The 18,791-nt window shown below is 36.6% G+C and overlaps 1 protein-coding gene across 1 annotated transcript in view; it reads left to right on the forward strand.

Annotated features, from left to right (window-relative positions):
- The window catches only part of ARHGAP15 (Rho GTPase activating protein 15), a 713,811-nt gene that overhangs the window by 449,822 nt on the left and 245,198 nt on the right, over positions 1-18,791 (forward strand). Inside the window, exon 11 of the mRNA XM_023730171.1 lies at positions 1,754-1,852. Coding sequence (XP_023585939.1) covers positions 1,754-1,852 — 99 coding nt within the window. The remainder of the gene's footprint in view (positions 1-1,753; positions 1,853-18,791) is intronic.

Here is an 18,791-nt window from a genome sequence, read left to right on the forward strand (position 1 = left end):
AGGCCAACTCTTCAGACAGGGATTGGACTGCACTGTGGGACACAGAGTGATACTTGTGAGGAGTGTGCCTCTCAGCTTAGGTAGATACAGGAGACTAAACGGGCAGCTTCTGTCCAGAGGTGAGATGGGAAGGCAGAGAGGGATAGGAGGTGGTTGAATGGATAGGGGGAATCAGGGATGGAAAGGAGGAGGAGTGTGCTGTCACAGTGCGGGGAGAGCAATTAGGGTCACATAACAGTTTATGTATAAATTTTTATATGGGATACTTACTTGAAATATAAACTTCATTTAAACTACAACAATAAACCAAAAAAAAAAAAAAGAGAGAGAGAGAAGAGCAAGGGGTGTGGCATGGAGAGTGCCTGTTGGTGCCATTTTTCAAAAGATGGGTAGTAAAGGCTACAATAAGAAGGTAACATTTGATCAGAGATCTAGAGCAATAGAGTTCTGCGCAGAGGAAATAATAAGTGCAAAGTCCCTGAGACAGGACTGTGTTTGGCATGAATGAGAAACGGCAAAGTGGACAGAAAGGCTGCCGTAAAAGTTGTGAGGGAGAGAGAGGAAGGAGATGAAATCCATTAACTGGTGGATCATGGACTGCCTTGTAAGTTATGATAGAGACTTTGATTTCATTCTGAGCAAGATGGGAGGACTGTGGACCCACGAAATATTTGTTTCTTTCTCAATAACAAATACCTATGGATGAGCAATATAGGCTAGTGTCTGTGCTAAGGATCGGTGACTATAAGAAGACATAGATGATTCAGGAACTCCAAATCTGCTTTGAAAGAATATATTTCATATATTATAAATGTAAATATGCAATGTGAGGTAGCATAAATCAAGTTCTAAATGAGAGGGCTAGGCTAGGATTTCACAGAATGTGTTCTCGGAGACATTAGTCTGGAGAGATGCTGTTTGAAATAAAAAGATCTCACTCAAGTAAGTTTGAGAAATAGGGCATTGTCCACCCCCTCACAGAGATTCACAATGCATATTGGCATATTACAGACTCTAAAAATAAATACACATGAAAGAAACCTGTTTAACTTGGTTTAACCCAGTGTTACCAAATCTTTTTGATCACAGGATCCTTTTTCCTGCATCACCTATTAACATCCTGAGGAATTGTGATTCCAAAGAACCTATGTTACAAGAGACACAAAGCTGAGATAGGAAGGAGAGATTTTTTTGGAGAAAGTGTGATCTGAACTGAGCCTTAAAACAAAGATGATACTTAGATTAGTGAAGGGGATGGGCATTCAAGGCAGGAGAAATGTTAAGTAACTCACTTCAGAGTAAGTCTCTTAGAACTTGCCTCTTCAAATAACATTGAGCTGTAGAATGAATATCCGAGATATACTGATAAAACTGTAATTTTGATGAGCATTGGTAGACTTCTTCTGAACCTCAAGATATCAGACATGAAGATGAATTATTTTGTGGGAACTTTCTCAATTCCTTGGCATTATTGTATAGACAACTAAGTTAAGGCCCAGAGAGACTATAACTTACTCAATCATCCCCGCCTAATCGATGGCAGAGTGTTCATTTTCCTGCTCTGGGGCCAGGGTCCTGTTCCATAAATGACGGAGTTATGGTCTTTGTATGTCTGCAACAGACAGTTTGGAATTAAAGCAAAAAATCAATTCCTATGCAAGATGAAGACTTCAGCATGCAGTGGATACAGAATCAAATTAAAGAACAACACAAGCTTGGATTTTAATGAAGCTCATCTTTGTTTCTTTTGCAGATCAGATTTTTGGCTCTCATCTGCACACAGTGTGTGAACGTGAAAATTCCACGGTCCCGCAGTTTGTAAGGCAATGCATTGAAGCTGTAGAAAAAAGAGGTGAGTAGCTGAATATGCAGCAGTTTCTCCCCATTACTGATCTCTCTAAACAACCAGTGTTCAAGGTAACAGTGCCACTTGATTTGTCTGGGAAACTGTGCAATTAAAACTTGACTTTTGTTAATCAGTTAAGAGGATCAAGTTTCTTATTAACTTCAGTTTGTTTTTACAATAGGGGCATTAGAATTTCTCACTAATGTTCCTTTTTTTTTTTTTTTTAATATTTTGTCTTGTTGATGTGCTGTTGATTCAACTGCAAACTTCTTGTTTTCAAGCCAGTGATAAAACATTCATAAAATATCAGCACTCATACTATTAGATCCCTCTGAACATTCGTGATGTTGTGCCAGGACATTTTTTGGTAAGCCCCCAACATTATCCAAGTAAGCAAATAGTGTTCCTACGTGCAAACAGTGATACTCTATCTTACACGTTTCTCTTAAGTACAGAGCACATCTAACTGGTTTTCCTGGAAAAATTAACACGCACACCTCCAGTGTTAAGACGACCTTTGATTCCTCTATTCTGTTTTTCATCTAAAATTATTTCAGCTTACTGAAGAGAACAAAACAAAACCCAATTGACTCATCATTGCCACGCTAGTCTATCTGTGGGGTGTTTTTCCTTCAGACTATGACTTCATTCATTCAAGGTCATTTTCTCTAGAAGATACATACAGTAGATGCAGAATCTTAAAAAACGTATTGTATAAAAATGTGAAGCTTCATCACCATCTGTTACAACTTTACAACACATTCCCAGGATCTAGGGGGATATATATCATGTAAAAGATAGAGGTGTTTTCAGAAAAAGAATTTGTGAACCTATTCCTATTTTCAGCCCCCAGTCTCTTAAAACAATAGAACTAAGGGGAAAAAAAAAAACCTTTACCAAGTTATCTGCTAGGAAAAAGCCATATTAATTCTCAGAGTGTTACCTGGCTTTATTATAGAAGCATAATAAAAATGGTCTGCAATTTCCAACTCCTAGAAATTCATACTTTAATTATATTGTAAGGGCAGCCTTGGGATCCTGTTATTCCCATATCAGTAGGGAATGAGAGAATCACAAGAACAGGAAGAGTGGGTAGGGAGAGTGGATAAAGAGAGCGGCTTTGGGGGAAAGCATAGCAACACATCAGGGAGAAAAACAGAGAATATGAAGAGAGAGAGTAGAAAAGGTAAATGCAGAACAAACACCAGGAAAGGTATCTGTAAGGAATGAAGTCAACTGGAGTTTAGAGAAAAACGTGTTTTTATTGCGTGGTGCAATCTCATTTAATTTTATAACTATATATTTTAGGAATAAATATTATTTAATACGCACTTAAAGCCAAAATGGATCACTGAGAATGTTATAATGTTATTATTGCCAATAGCTAAATTATTATCATTCCCAGGAAATTTTCATTCACTCATAAATACCTGGTACTGATGGTGTGAGCGCACTTATATTAGACCAAAAATCCAAATAAGACTTTTGGGGAAGCTGTACTTAATAAGATGTGTGCATGTATAAAGAAGAGCTCTATACCTCTCTATTATTGTACACACCCTAGGCAAATGAGAAAACTCGGCTAGATGCAGCCATGCAGTGTGCAGATATTATAGTATTGTAGAATAGAAATTATCTATAAATAGAAACTGTATCTTTTGTTCATGGCATTTGGTTTGTGAGTTTTAATAAAATAAGACAATGTTTTTGCTGACAGGCACAATCATATCTGGCATTATATTTCATTGTCCCAGTGTTTACTCTTAAAATGAAGGCATAGATCCAGCACTAAACAGGCGCTAAGCACACATATGATTATTAAAATAATTCCTAAGCATTTAATGAAAGTCGAAGACTTTGCAATTCTACAGAGCAACTGATAATTCAGAAGCACTTTGGCAGTGTCAGCTTAAAGGAGCTCTATGGAAATTTTCAATATAAACTCAGAGGTGCGAGATAAACCTCTCACATCATTGCAAGATTTACAAGTGTGTACTTTTGATTATGTTTTTCTATGATCATTTTCTTGGATTAATATTCTTACATTTATACGCCAATCCTATTTACTCAAAGTGTTGTTTTTACTAAATTCTGGCATAAAGCACCTTAGGACAGAAATAATTTATGTGAATCTAAGTCCAATGTTTATGCAGGGTTCTGATGACATTTTATGCTGGGATTGGTATTAAGAAGTAGCGTATAAAAGTGCCAAGTCTCTCAGCACGGCTGGGACTCAGCGTATCTGAAGCCGTTCTTCTAATGGCCACATCCTCTTCCAGCCAAGACACTCAACTGCAGAGTCATGGGAAATGCTTATGGACCTGTTGTGGGAAAAGCATATTTAATGAAAACTGTGTGTTTGTTCTTACAGTCTTAGGGAGATGGCCTCAGTACTTATTACAGTGGCACATTGTTACCAAAAAGATTGTTTCCTTGATGTTGTTTTTCTCCACCTTAAAAAAATCATCTGCAAACTATAGCTATATTTAAAAAAAAATATTTCTGACATATTTGATTTAAAATGAAATATTATTAGGAAGCAGATCTCACCATTTAGTTAGTGAATTGGTTGGTTAGTTGGTTGGTTGGTTGGTTGGTTGGTTGGTTAGTTACTCAGTCTTACCTGCTTGCTCTTGACAGAACCAAATTGCTCTTGCTTCTGTTGTGTCCCCAGGGAAATCCTACCTAGTACTTGGTACAATATACTTTTTTTATTCATCCCTGGTAAGGTAGCATTAGTTACATTTTAAATTTTGCATCCTCTGGACATGGCTAGAAGAAAATCTATCAGTGAGCCTAATGTAAACCAATTTAGCGAGTAACTTGTTTAGTATGTTTCCTTATCTGATTTGGTTCCTTTTATTCCTCGAAACCACCAGAGCATCTCTTCCTCACCAACTATTATAACTAGATTAAAGTCTTTTCTGTGGTTTCTGACATTGTCTGCTTAGCCTAGAAAATATGTGCAAAACTTGGAGGGTAAACTATAAAGGAGCGTGTTATTTATTCTTCAAAGCTCTTCCAAGTGTTTCGTTCTCTGTTGCCTTGCCTTTACAGTTGCAGACCAGGCATATGAGACAGTTTAACTGGCCATTTAAAAATTTTATGTTTCTTTTCCAAAGTAATTTCTCCAAAAATATTGAGTCATTGTTCAGCTAATGCTCAATACCTATCTTTGATAGTGGTTGTTCTTAGTTGCCCTTGAGCTGACTCCAACTCATGGCAACATTATGTATGACACAACGAAACATTACTCAGTCCTATACCATCTTCATGATTATTGGCATATTTGAGTGCGTTGTTGTGGCTATTGGTCAGTCCATCTCATTGAGGCCCTCTCTTGTTTTCTTTGACCCTCTGCTTAACCAAACATGATATCCTTTTTTAGTGTTGACCTTTCCTGATGACGTGTCCAAAGTAAGTTAGCCAAAGTCTTGCCATCCTAGCTTCTTAGGAGCATTCTGATTGTATTTCTTCAAAGACTGATTTGTTTGTTCGTCTGGAAGTCCCCACAGTATATTCAATATTCTTTGCCAGACACCACAATTTGAACGCATCATTTCTTCTGTATTCCTTTTTTTTTTAGTAAGATGAGCAAAAACGTGAGATCATCTGACTTTTTTTTTGAGGTGTGAGGAATGACTATGTAGATGGAGGCATGGTGACATGCTGGTGGATGTAATACAAGCAGTGAGAAGCCCATTTTTCACTGCTTTGTAGAAAACCTTGTATAGTTTATGATGATCTAAAATGCATATAGAAATTGCTTACTGAAAAATAGGACCACTTGTATCTCTCAGAGACAAGGGACTAGGAGAAGTGAACTAAACAAAATATCTTGTCTAAACTGATGTAATAAGTATTAGGACTTCCTTCCATAGTTCTTTTTATGTGAAGTATGTAACTCACTGACTACTGTTTGTAAACATCCATCCTTTGGAAAGAAGCCTTACACACAGTAGGCACTCCATAAATATTTGTTGAATGAAAGGACAGACTCTAAGTGTCTATTGGATTCAAGCAACAAGTAGTTATCAAGTATCCACTATGTGCCGATCACCATGCTATCAATTGAGAACATAGAGGAGATTTACATTAAACAAACAGACACACACGCATATGTTAGCACAAACTCTGATAAGTGCTATGAAAGGAAAGAACAGACACTATGAGAGAGAATAACTGCTACAAAAATAAAAACATAGGAGGAAGTGTACTACCTCAAAATAGCATAATAAACCCTGAATAATAGTGCACACTTGTCCGGTTTTAGCTCCCAATAAGATCAGGAAAAGTTTAATTCTGCCTTATTTCCCAGGTTATTTTCTTCACAGTGAAGTATAAGAAGATGCTTTGTGTAAGATACCCAAAAAGACATACTTTAAATGGTAAACCAGTCCTTTTTCTACCCAACAATACCAAACATGTATTGCTGGAGACGTCCTTTATACAATAATGAGGTAAACTAAATGGATGAGCATACTTCTATCCTAAACATATTTTTATGCATTCAGTATATATTTTTGTTTACAAGGAAATAGAACTGGTTTTCAAAAAAATCATTTGACCTCATCAGGATTGGCATTCATCCTTTGGAATATGGTTGGACAACTCATTCTTCCTTCATGATTCCCAGTTCTGGTTAATATGTCCCCAAACTATTTAGCAACATTAAAATGATACCACGTCTTCCCAGTTTGATGACTCCAGGTGTAAGCTACTTTGCAGAACTGGCTCAGCAGATGCTAATCAACAAGAAGTTTGTCTTCTCTTTTTTTTTTTTTTTCTTTCTGGAACGCAAAATTCTGTGACAGGAGTGATACACAATGTTACATATTTGACTTCGTGCCTAAAAGCCACCCTGGGGTCCCTAACCTTGCTTAAAGATTTAAGAAAGACCTTTAATCTGCTTTTGAGAAGGTCCTTAGCCTCGAAAACTTTATCTCTCAACTTGACTTCTTAGCAGCTGTTATATTTTTTTGCTGTCGTTTGTTTGACAGGATCCAGTTATAGGTTCCGATGTCTGTTTAAAGAAACAAGGAGGCTGTTGGCTTTAAAATTCCCTCACTGCTTGTGTGATCAGCATTTTCCCAGGCTTTTCTACATAGTTTGCCAAGCAAAGGGACTGACCTTTTGTAGCAAACACTTTTTCATTTCAAAATGCTCACTTTGATTTTTGTCCCATTTTATGCTCATTCCAAACTGTTTACAACCCACTAAAAATGACTGTGAATTATATGTTTGTGTAATAGATTCCTTTTGTGGTCTAAGTGGAATGTTTACTTTGAACAATTAGTTATCTTTGGGTAGATTATAGCAACTTGGGGAAAGAGTGGCTAAAATTATTATTATGCCTTAACCATTACTTTTTGGTAATTCCTCTGCTGTTTAATGAGATTTGAGAGAATATCCCATTAACAAGCCCGTGATATTGGAAACAATCTATCTAATTGTGTGAAATTTCTTTGGGTATATTTGTTAATGTCACAAGGCGGTATGGTTAGACAGCTACTCGGGAATGTACTTATCTAACTCATAAAACTTCAGAACATGTAATATACCTAAATATATGTATATTTACTATACACATGTTGCATTTGCGTATTAGATAAGCTATATATTTATTATGTAAATAACAGGCGTGATTCTACTATGGTTATTATGCTAAAGCATACCAAGCATTAGAGTTGTTAATATAATTGTTCTAATACTGGATCCAATGCACCCGTCCTTTTCTTCATATCCTACCAAGTGCTCCTTTGCAATAATAAAACTTTACATAGTCATTTCCCACTGCCTCAGAATCCAGGCTCCTAAAGTACAGATCATGTTGCCTCCACTAGACAAGCTCTGCTCCCAGTTCTGCTAATTTTGTACTGTTCATTCTTTCCCACTTTGGGATAATCTATTATAGTTGGATCCAGGCACACACTAAAGGCTGATACTTCCATGAAGAATGTGCAATTTGTACTGTTTAGCTTGTGACGAGATTCTTGAAAACTTTTATGATTCTGTCTTGTTCCAGAGAGACTTCTGCTTGCTAGTTTTATAAGCAGTGAGTTAAAAAAAAAAAAGTAACAAAAACAAAACAAGCTGATAAAAATTACATGCTCAAAAAATTCAAGAGTTCACGATAAGCACTTTTTTCTTTTCCCTAGGGAATATTTGTGGACTGAACAAAAATGTTTCTGAGGGTACTGACCTATGTGGATTTTTTTTTTTTTTAAGTGCTTGCTTTTCAAGCCTAAAATTAGGCACCCCCGTGCATTTACAATGGAGATGCTTTTCCTCAAAGAAGCTCCATGAAAGTTTGCAACGAATCTTCCCTCGTTTTTGTTTCTGAGTTTAAATCAGGGCCAGTTTAGTGTTTTGATGTTTTGTTTCATTTTGTTTTGTTTTAATGCCACTCCAGCGACAGCCACCTTCCTGACAGCAGCCTTGTTGTATGAGGTCCAAGCTGGAATTGGCTCTTTGGGGTATTCATGCTGGGGCCTCTGTGTCTGCAAGAAAGCCACATTCAGAGCTAGAGGGAAAGACAAAATCAAAACAGAGTAAACAGGAAACAGCCAGCGAGAGTATAAAAGAGAAACTGGGAAAAGACAAGTCAAAGAAATCAGAGATGACAAGGTGGAGAGAGGGGGAGAAAAAGCTGCGTTTTGCAATTACGAAAACAAATGTGGCTGAAAGGGCACACTTGTGAGGTCTGTAATGAAGAGAAGACTGACCATTGAACGAGTTGCCACCTCTACTGTAGTTACCCGATACCTGCTTATCTGCTCCAGAGAAATTTGCTCTTACCCCCAAAATGCTTGTAAGTTAATGTGGCCATGAACAGCAAGCATACATTGAATGTTCACAAATTATATGTATGGACCTGGTTATTAATCCATTCACTGGACTTATTAGTGAGATTTAATGGAGTTCATCTACAACTGGCAATACACTACAGTCTTATTATCAAAAAGAGAACTTTAACATAACAGCAGTGAATTTAGGAATGTATAGTTCAATAACCAGAAAGGCTATCTAACAAATACAGCAGTGTGGCTCTGTTCAAATCACTCAGAGGATATTCCCACACTTTGGAGTCCAGAATGCCTAAGAATAAATAATGTCTCTTCCCAGATAAAGCCTAAGTGTAATTTCCAACCTCCACCCCCACCCCAACTCTAAAGTTTAGGTTCTTAACATACTTCTCCCTTGGAGTCAGTTGGAAGGAAACAGAGCCAAAATGAATACCCTAGGAAATTAGCTTCTTGTTGTGGATGAAGGATTTAAACAATATAACACCTCAACATATCAAAATGCAAGACTCCGAAATATCCTATAGTGCTATCATTTATATGACGAGAGTTTGGCGTCTGGGAATTTTTCCATAATAAATCCTTATATTCAGAACTTAATAGTCCAACCGTAAAAATAATCTTGGCTGAAAGTTGGCAGGATGTTTTAGCCTGGAAGCAAATGTTTACAAAATTTGGGGGGAAAAAAAGGAAAGAAAAGAAAATCACATGCAATTTGGAAAGCTTTCAGATTTTAAAAAAACGGGCAAAAAAAAAAAAAGGTAATCCATGGTTTTCATGTAGTTTTTTGCGTTAGGGTTCAAAATGGATTTGTAGTTTTTAAGTAGAAGTTATTTGCTTCTTGTTGCATAATATGAACCAACTGATTAAATAAAAGCCATCGAGACTTTCACAACAGTGTCACTCTGTTGTGTGAAATAATCCATTGTTTATTGGTGGGACAAAATCTATGTATTTGTCTAGGCATTTCCTTAGAGTTTAAAAATTTTTGATAATTCAGAAGTCTTACATTAATTCAGGAAATTATAAATGAGACCAAAATACAGGTTTCCTGATGAATAATGTTCCTTTTTAAAATGTCTAGGAAAAGAAAATGTCTCTTCCAAGGAATTTTCACATTTTCAAGTAAAATATGTCCAACTTAAACAATAATCATTAATCAACATATATACAGTAAAAGAGATACACAGATTCCAGGGAAACAGTTACGTTCTTCTATATAACATGAACATGGCATATTTTCCTGAATAGGATATTTTAGAGTCATTTACCCATCTCCTTAAAAGATTCATATCCTGGAGCTTCCTCTGAATTCTTTGGAAGGTTATCTTACAGTTTAACACAATGTAGAGTTAAAAATGTTTTCCTTGGGTTCAAAATAATCTTTTCTTTGCTAGTTTTATCCCATTTTGCCTAATTTTATACTTTTCAAGTCACTTCCTATTTTCAGTCCAGGAAAAAAAAAAATCAAACAAAAAAAAAAGAAAAGAAAAATCAAGGGCAGGACACTTTGAGAAGAAAAATTAACTGTGCAAAACCAAAATAGCTCTGATATGATAGCACTGAAAGTTGTTGAGGTTATGGTGGGCCATAGACCCAGTATGTAACATGTTCTTTGTAAGGAAATAAGAATGCCCCGAGATTTATAATGAAGGCACAGCTTATAGAAGAAAAATATTTAAAACATTACCTTCAGTACATTGTGTGCTTCTTTATGTGGAGACCATAGATTGATTTACGTCCTCACACAGTGCCGGGTGCATAAGGTATTCTCAATAAATGATGAATAAATGGATAAATTCTAGTCAACATTGCTTAAATCTTTATCAAATATAGCAAGCTACTGCTACACCTTCATATGGGTGAAGCTGGAAAGATCAATGACCAATAGTTGGTTGAAGGACATAGTTATAGCAATGACTGTCATACTCATTACAGGTTTAAGGCAAAACCCACTTCCTTACCCTTAATAAGGAGAAACCATCCTCTCGACAAATAATGTTAAATTGTTTCATAAACCTGAGAGACTCAAATAACTAAAGCCAAACTTTGATACTTTTGAGACTTACCAGTGTCATGAGAATAGAATGACCATCTTTCTGGTTCAAAAAATTATGTTCTTTTATATAAACCTCCAGGCATCGTACCTACTTCCCTGTGAGGTTGTGTATAATTTTTCCCATTATCACCCCCTAGGTCTCTTTCACCATCACCACTTTCCAGACATCTACCATCCATCGAATAGCTATGTTTCTGATTATCTTTTCCCAAATGTATTAGCTTGCATTATTTAAGGCTGAATCTCATTTTATTATTTCCTGCTCGTATTTCTAAACTCCCTAAGTCCATTTGTACGATTCTTTTGTCCTCACAGATGTCCACAGTTCCTCCCAATTTAGTATCATCAGCAAATTTAATTAATGCTCTGTTTACCTCTCCTTCTAATGAAACTAGTCGCTTGTTTCATTTCATCGTACAAAGTGAGAAGGTATTGGCAATAAAACAGTCCGAAGAAATGTTCCCTCACTGTAGGAGGGGAAGTTAAGGATACCGAGAAGAACCATGTTGTGAGGAGTGGACAGTGCAGAGGGGTGGTGAGCTAGTTTGCTATTGTGCTAAACCAAAACCTTTTTCACAGCAACCACACTTTGGCAGATTGCCTGGGTTGGTGCTGGTGTGTGTGTGTGTTTGTGTGAGAGTGTGTGTGTTCTCTGTTCTGGCAGGTAGCTATATTACTCTCACAGAGAAATTTTTACTAAAGATATATTTATTAATATATGGAAAGCATATTTAAAACTATAAATACAAATACAAATGTAAGCTATTAATATTTAATCCATAGTGTAGCTACAAACGTAGATATGAATACGTATGTCTCAACATATATAGACTCTCAATCATTTTCAGGGGACTTTTTTTAATATTTACTACAGTCTAAATTTTTATCTCAGTCCTTAACTTGATAAATGTTTCAAATCCAAATAATCCCTTGGGTTAAAATCAAGTTCCTCATAAATAGTAGAATTATAGAATAAGGTAAGGCAATTTTTTTGTTATTTTTTTTCCAGTTTTATCAAACATGCAAACTTTAGTAGAAGAATATTTTAACCTCTAGAATTGATGAGCTAGAAAATTGAGCTTGATCACAGAAAGAGGCCTTACATGTTCACTTTTAAGGTGGGAAGGTCTATGTTCAATGGATTACAGCATTAATCTTTGAAGGTGTGTCCATACAGATACGAGGATGATTTGTGTAACAAAGATAACATTTATTGAGTATCTGCTGTATGCCAGATACAATGCTAGTGCTTTCCAGTATATGTCAATACTATACATTCAAAGCCTACATTAATTACTATCTGATATCCCAGGAGCCCTGGTGGCATAGTGGTTAAAAGCTCCACTGCTAACCAAAAGATAAGCAGTTCAAATCTACCAGCCACTCCTTGGAAACCCTCTGGGGCAGTTCTTCTGTGTCCTATAGGGTCACTATGAGTCGGAACCAACTCAACGACACCTAACAACAGCAATGATAGCCCATAGACTGCATTCCTAACTTCCACAAAATTTATAAATGTTTGCCCAAGTTTCATATGAAGAGTCAATCATCAGAACGTAGATGGATTGGTGTAAACTTTTTGACCCCACTGGAAAAAAATACTTTCAAGTTCATGGTTTGACCAGGACAGACAGATGGTTAAATATCTCTATTGTTATGTACAAAAGACAATGCATGTTCACAGTTGTGAAATGAAGACGGGTATCTATTTTACATGTAGCACAAGGTCACCAAGAATGTCATCACTGAGGGCTGGTGTGAACACAATAGTGACTGGGAATATTGTTAAGTGGCCACATCCTCACGTTGTTTTTCAAGTGAGAAAAACCGGATGCATTAGTGCATTCTTACAAGAGAATTTTCTCAGATGCCAAGAATTTACGGGCATAACTTTCATAAGCTTTAATGGGAGTTTCCTGCCAGCACCTGTTAGAGTATAGAGTTCTTACTTTTCACACATAATCCAAGACTGGCTTGGAACACTGACTTAGAAAAACTAATATCGTGAAACCTTTTTATAATGTGTCCTCACATATAATGTTCATCTTTTAATCCTTGGCCTGATATATGTATGTCCATGTTTTCCATTCAAATTCTTTTCCCACCAGAAAGGCTTCTTTTTACTGGTTTTTTATGGATAAGAGCAGATAAAGCACCTTTTCTGACTTGGTAAACTAGTGGGAAAGATACAAAGACGGAAGTGCCTAGAGTACAAACTGAATCAATGCTAGAAATCAACACTTTCGACTGAAAATGGTTCTGGAGATAGACTGTGGATTTCAGAAGAGTGAAAAGCAATAGCTAAGGATTCTGAAACAAGGGACCACAGGTCAAAAAATAATAGTTTAGACAAATTTTCCTCTATCTTTATATGAAAATATAGACATTTAATGTGTAAAAGGATATTGTGTTTAAATCCCATGGATAAATCAGCTGGGTAATGTTTTGTGTAGAAGAAAAGAGCTGAAAGAATTCTTAAAATTCCACAGTTTTTAATTAACTCTCACAGATTCTCATTACCAAAAAAAAAAAAAAGAAGAAGTTTACAGTGCTTATGTTTAACTAAAGCTGTTGGAGATTATGCAGAAATAGATTCCTAAACTTTTGAAGGTGTTTGAAGTCTCCTCTTGTCTACTATTTCTAACATATGTGATATGGCATACAAACATGGAAAGAGACTTTTATACTCAAATATTAAGTCCTGAATCGACTGTCTTTGTCCTGTTTCATAGGAGGCACATTACCAGGATCAGTAGCCATCAAGTTGATTCCAACTTATGGCAACCTCATGTGTGTCAGAGTAGAATTGTGCCCCATAGGGTTTTCAATGGCTGATTCTTCAAAATTAAGATCACCAGGCCTTTCTTCCAAGGTACCTCTTGGTGAACTTGAACTTCCAACCTTTCAGTTAGCAGCCAAGCACATTAATTATTTGCACCACCCAGAGACTCAGGAGGTAGGGAGGAAGGAGGATATTTTTCATTTGTTGAACCTTGTCAAATAGTAAATTGTTAGTTCTCTGTTGGTGAAATTTCTCACAGAAGCTAAACATCCTATCTGAACAAGGACAGCTCCAGGATAGATCGTGACATATTCTGAGTACTCATTTGGCTACTTTCTTCTTTTTCTGTGTCTTCCATTATTCCACCATGTTCCATTGAGCCCCTTGTCTGATCTCTAATACCCTCCTTCTGGCAAATTTTCTTCAGGACTATCATTCCTACCTCAGCTTGATGTTCAGACACGCTTGTAACTCCTTTTAGTATTACCTTGAGTACAGTTGTAGCAAAAGCTGTCAATAATTTAGCAGTAAATGGCTCTGGCTCCTACTATAGTATCTTCAAGCACCAGGGAATAGAGTTTGTTTTATTTTGTTTTGATAAGGGAAAGTGACACTATCCTGTCACACCTGACAACATGCTCTGTCCCCAAGCTTAGCGGCCTCCTCCTCTCTAGGTGTTTGGCTTATAGCACATTTTGTGCTAAACGGGAGCTAAATGAAGCCTTTCTTTTATATTTGAACCAACAGATTAATAGGAGACATGCATTTGTTTCTGCGTATAATAGCCTCTATTAAGGTTTGTTCTCAGACTTGAAAGCAAGTTGGGAATCTAGAACCTCGTGAGTATTCCATAGTTCAGGGCAGTGTTTCTTCAGCTGAGGCTGATGAGCCTTAGGTTGAGTGACCGGGGGAGGCTTAAGGCCACTAGGGAGATGAAAGGTGTACAGTGGAGTGAGTGGTCCATACACAGGCAGCTCCACGCACAATGTAGGTGCAGGACAGTGACCTGGTGGGAGACGTCACCAAGACTGCTGTCTCTGCAGTTCTTTCTTAAAGAGGAGACAGGCCTGGTTTTCAGAGATCTCATGATTCCAAGGGAGAACGATGTGTCTGTCCATGATGTTTCAGTCTGTAGAGGGAAGTTTCATATGGATTTATACAAACTCAGCTTTTGAACCTCAGTTTAGAGCATTACATTCAATTAAAAGAAAAATTATTGTTTAAGTTGTACTTGAAGAAAGATAGACTACGTTTTTATCCTTTTTTAATTGTGCTTTAAGTGAAAGTTTACAATTCAAGATAGACTATTTTCTACACTTTTTTCACACGTACAGTAGAAAAATATTATAAGAAGACTATATCATGTTTATGAATACATTGTGTGTAATCAAACTGATAAAAAAATGCCTTCCTCCTCTAAATCTTTAAATACAGGAAGAACACTATATTTCCTTGTATCTTGTTGTATCTGAAAATAGCAGGTAATACAGACAGGGTGAGCATTTAGATAATGGAAGCCACCCTTTTGAATTGGTTTGAAACCAATGTGGTGTACCCACTGCCTCTTTCTGTTCATCTCCCATTCTGTATTGTACCTGACCTCTTCTCCTCCATCTCTTTCTACCCAAGTGAACTCTTGTTGTATCTGACCTCCTTTTAACTAAAGTCTGCTCTCAGATTAGGATCTAATAAATTAATCTATGCAAAAGTATACATGATTAGTTAGGTTTGATGTGAAATCCTTTCCTGGAACTTAAAGACAAAGGACTGCAATTCTAATTGTGGAATTTTACATATAAGCAAGCCTGTGTGAAAGAAATATTTTCAGGAAGAATTATCTTCCCCAAACTTCTGAAAATACACCATAAATACATTGTTGTTAATTGCTGTCAAGTTGGCTCCAACTCACGGCAACCCCATGTACAAAAGAACGTCATGTTACCCAGTCCTGTGCCATCTTTATGATTGTTGGTATGTTCAGGTCTGTTGTTGCAGCCACTGTGTATTTGGAGTACCTTCCAAACCAGGGGGCTCATCTTCCAGCACTGTATCAGATAATAGTCACTGTAAATATGGTCTTCTATAATTAATGTAAGATGTATCTTGGAGACCAATGTCATAAAACCCAGGCCTTCAAACTGATAGTTCCTCATTTCTGTCTTCTATAGCACTTCAAGAGTCAGCTATAGTGATTATGGATTTTCTAATATTATTCTCAAAACTCAAATTCTTCCAGCCCTTGGGGGAAATCTAGGAAGTTAAGATATTCTTTATTTAAATTTTGTACAAAGGAAAATATGAAATGTATTGTAACCTGGTTTTCACCACTTAGAAAATCATATACATGGAATAGACACTCAATAAATATTGTATAAATCAGCATTGACATATGTAATGTATCTTAGTCTTACATACTTTCTTGCCAAGATAACAGTTCAGAAAGAAGTGGTAGATACATTGCTAAATGGTTAACAGGCCTCAAGTAGCCAAGAATGAAGCTGAGATGGGTTTCATCACTTAACCCCTGTGGGGTAGCATGAAGTCTATCACATATTTGACCAAATCTCTGCTTGACCCCTAAAAGAAACCTTTGCCCAGCATTTCTCCCTATAGTGTGATAACCAAAATTAAAAAAGCCAACCTCAATGTTAGTCCTTGGCCTTTAACTATACATTTCTTTTTGTAGTGTACCAAAGTTTGTGAATATGAAAGGTATAAATTGGCCAGGGAGGGTTAGAGCTTCTAATTAGGGAAAACTATCATGTCTCTTCATCTCTATGCCAGATATTTCACATTTATATCTTCAGATCTTGGTGCAATTTGCCCAATAATGTGATAGTCTGTAAAACACTTAAATTTTGAGATTCTACTAGGTATCCAAGGAAGATTTTGAATCTGTTGACATGGGTTTTAAAGCATCTTTCAGCTAAATGAAAGATACAGAATAGGGCATTCAAGGACACAGAGTAGATTTATGACAGTTTTAAAATATTTTTGAGGTGAGTCTGTGGGAACATAAACTCATAAGTATATGTCATAACAAAGAAATGTAACCAATGGCATAACATTTTGGCAATAAATATCATCATTATTGTTTATTCAAAAGAGTAATATACATGTGTGTACACACATGCACACATACCTCGATACATACACACATGCTTTTTAAAATAGTTGGAAAGTATATAAAATAATAATAAATCATTTTTATAATCCTGCCTTACAGAGATAATGACTCTTAATATTTCAGTGCATATCCATAATATCATATATATACTATATATAATACCCTTATATATACGGAAACCTGGTGGCACAGTGGTTAAGAGCTCAGCTGCTAACCAAAAGGTCAGCAGTTCAAATCCACCGGCCACTCCTTGGAAACTCTATGAAGCAGTTCTACTCTGTCCTATAGGGTTGCTATGAGTCAGAATTGACTTGATGGCAGCGAGTTTAGTATTCTTATCTATATACATATGTGTGTGTGTATCATATATTGCTTAACTATTTCAGGATGTAATGTGAAACTGAATACATCATAATGATGTTTCCATCTGAAGTCTGGCTGCATAACATCTAGACTTGAGTACTTTGTTCATTACTGTGTCCCCAGCACCTAGCATGCATTCACTACATAGTACGTGCTTAATAGATATGTGTTAAATTGAATAGAGAGTTGGAGTTTACCAGCTCAAGGGCTTTCCAACCAAAATAGATTGGAATTTATTCTGTCCATCCATTTCGCCTCGATTTAACGCAAGTTCATCTTCCAAACAGGGAAGGTTATGCACTGGTCCCATCTTTCTGTTTAGCAGAAGTATTAACAATACCCATGTGATAATCTTCCCTGTAGTTTCAAAAAGGAAACTGTAATCTTATTTATGCTTAGACTTCGCAGCTTCTCCCACTGTCAGGTTCAGGAGCTTCTTCTTCTTAGACTAGGAAATATCCTAGTGACACCAGAATTTCTCAGAAGTTTGGGAGAGCATCGAAAAGTTGAAAAGAACCATTTTGTCTGTAATCCAGATAGGACTTTGCGATGGTAGATATGTTCAAACAGGTTTGCAGAACATTTTATCTTTGTGTCTATAATTCTGCTTTCCTTTGGAGGCAGCAGCCGAGAAAGGGCAATCTCACCTGAATGCTTAGCAGAGGTAAGCCATCAAAACCCTTCAGGAAGTGCCAAGCCAAAGGGTCTGAATTAGAAACACCTCCCCAAAGAAGATCAAAAGTTATGCTCCACCAGCACAGAGACACTGAGAAATGGTTGAATGTGTTCTAAATTAAACTGCCCTGGTGGTGAGCAAAGATCTGCCAAAATCTTTCAATTAATCACTTTTACCTTCAGGGCAGAGTTGGGCCTGAGAGTATTTCAATAGGTTTTTATTGGAACAGGGTTATTTCAGATATTAAACTATGTTGCCAAAGTAAAAATAATGTTATTTTTAAGTTGCTACTCTTGTTAAATAAAAGTTGGCAAGCATTCTTGGGGTCTGTATTGTGTCTGTGTATTTGTGTCTGTGTGTGGCTTTTTTCCTGTGCCGTAAGCCTTGTTGATTTAAAAAAGTGTACAGCAATGAATTAGGTGGTAAATATATTCACATAATAGTTTTCATTAATAATAGGTTATAAATAATAGAAGAAAGATTTTAAGTGTATAATTCTCTACAACACAATTGAGATTTTTTTTTCCCCAACATCTTCAGCAGTAAGTTAATTAGAATCACCTGCATTTCCTTGGGTGGACACCAAATGGATTGCAAACAAAAACAGATTAAAATAGCTGCTGCAGCTCATGGCATACAGATGACAAGACTCACAAAAAGGACAGCGAGGCACTGAAAATGTTCACTTTTCAAACGATTTTAGAGGAAATTTCGCTCTTGCAACTTCTCTGTAAGAGCTGCTTGTAAGTGTTTTGCTGAAAGGCTAGAACGGCTTTGTTTCTGATCCCTTGATGAGTGGGAGAAATGTTTAAGAAAGATCACTTTACAGAGAGATTCAGGCTGAAATGTGATGACTGTGATTCAAGCCAAGCCAAAAATTACAGTTCAGAATGAAAGGGGAGGGACGTGGTTTGGGAATCCATTTTCCCACATTCCTGAATCTCAATCATCCCAGCCAGTGTATAAAAAAAAAAGTCCAGTGGAAAACAATGAGGTCACTTTGTTTAGATGTTTAAAAAAAATAGGGGTGGAAGGATTGAAAAGAATGACAGCAAATATATGAATTTTAAATCAATACATATTTCAAGTATGATGGGATCAAAGGCTAGACTTTATATAACCGTCGTGACTTCAT

The sequence above is a fragment of the Trichechus manatus genome, unplaced genomic scaffold (assembly GCF_000243295.1).
Source record: "Trichechus manatus latirostris isolate Lorelei unplaced genomic scaffold, TriManLat1.0 scaffold00033, whole genome shotgun sequence".
NCBI classification, from domain to species: Eukaryota; Metazoa; Chordata; class Mammalia; order Sirenia; family Trichechidae; genus Trichechus; species Trichechus manatus.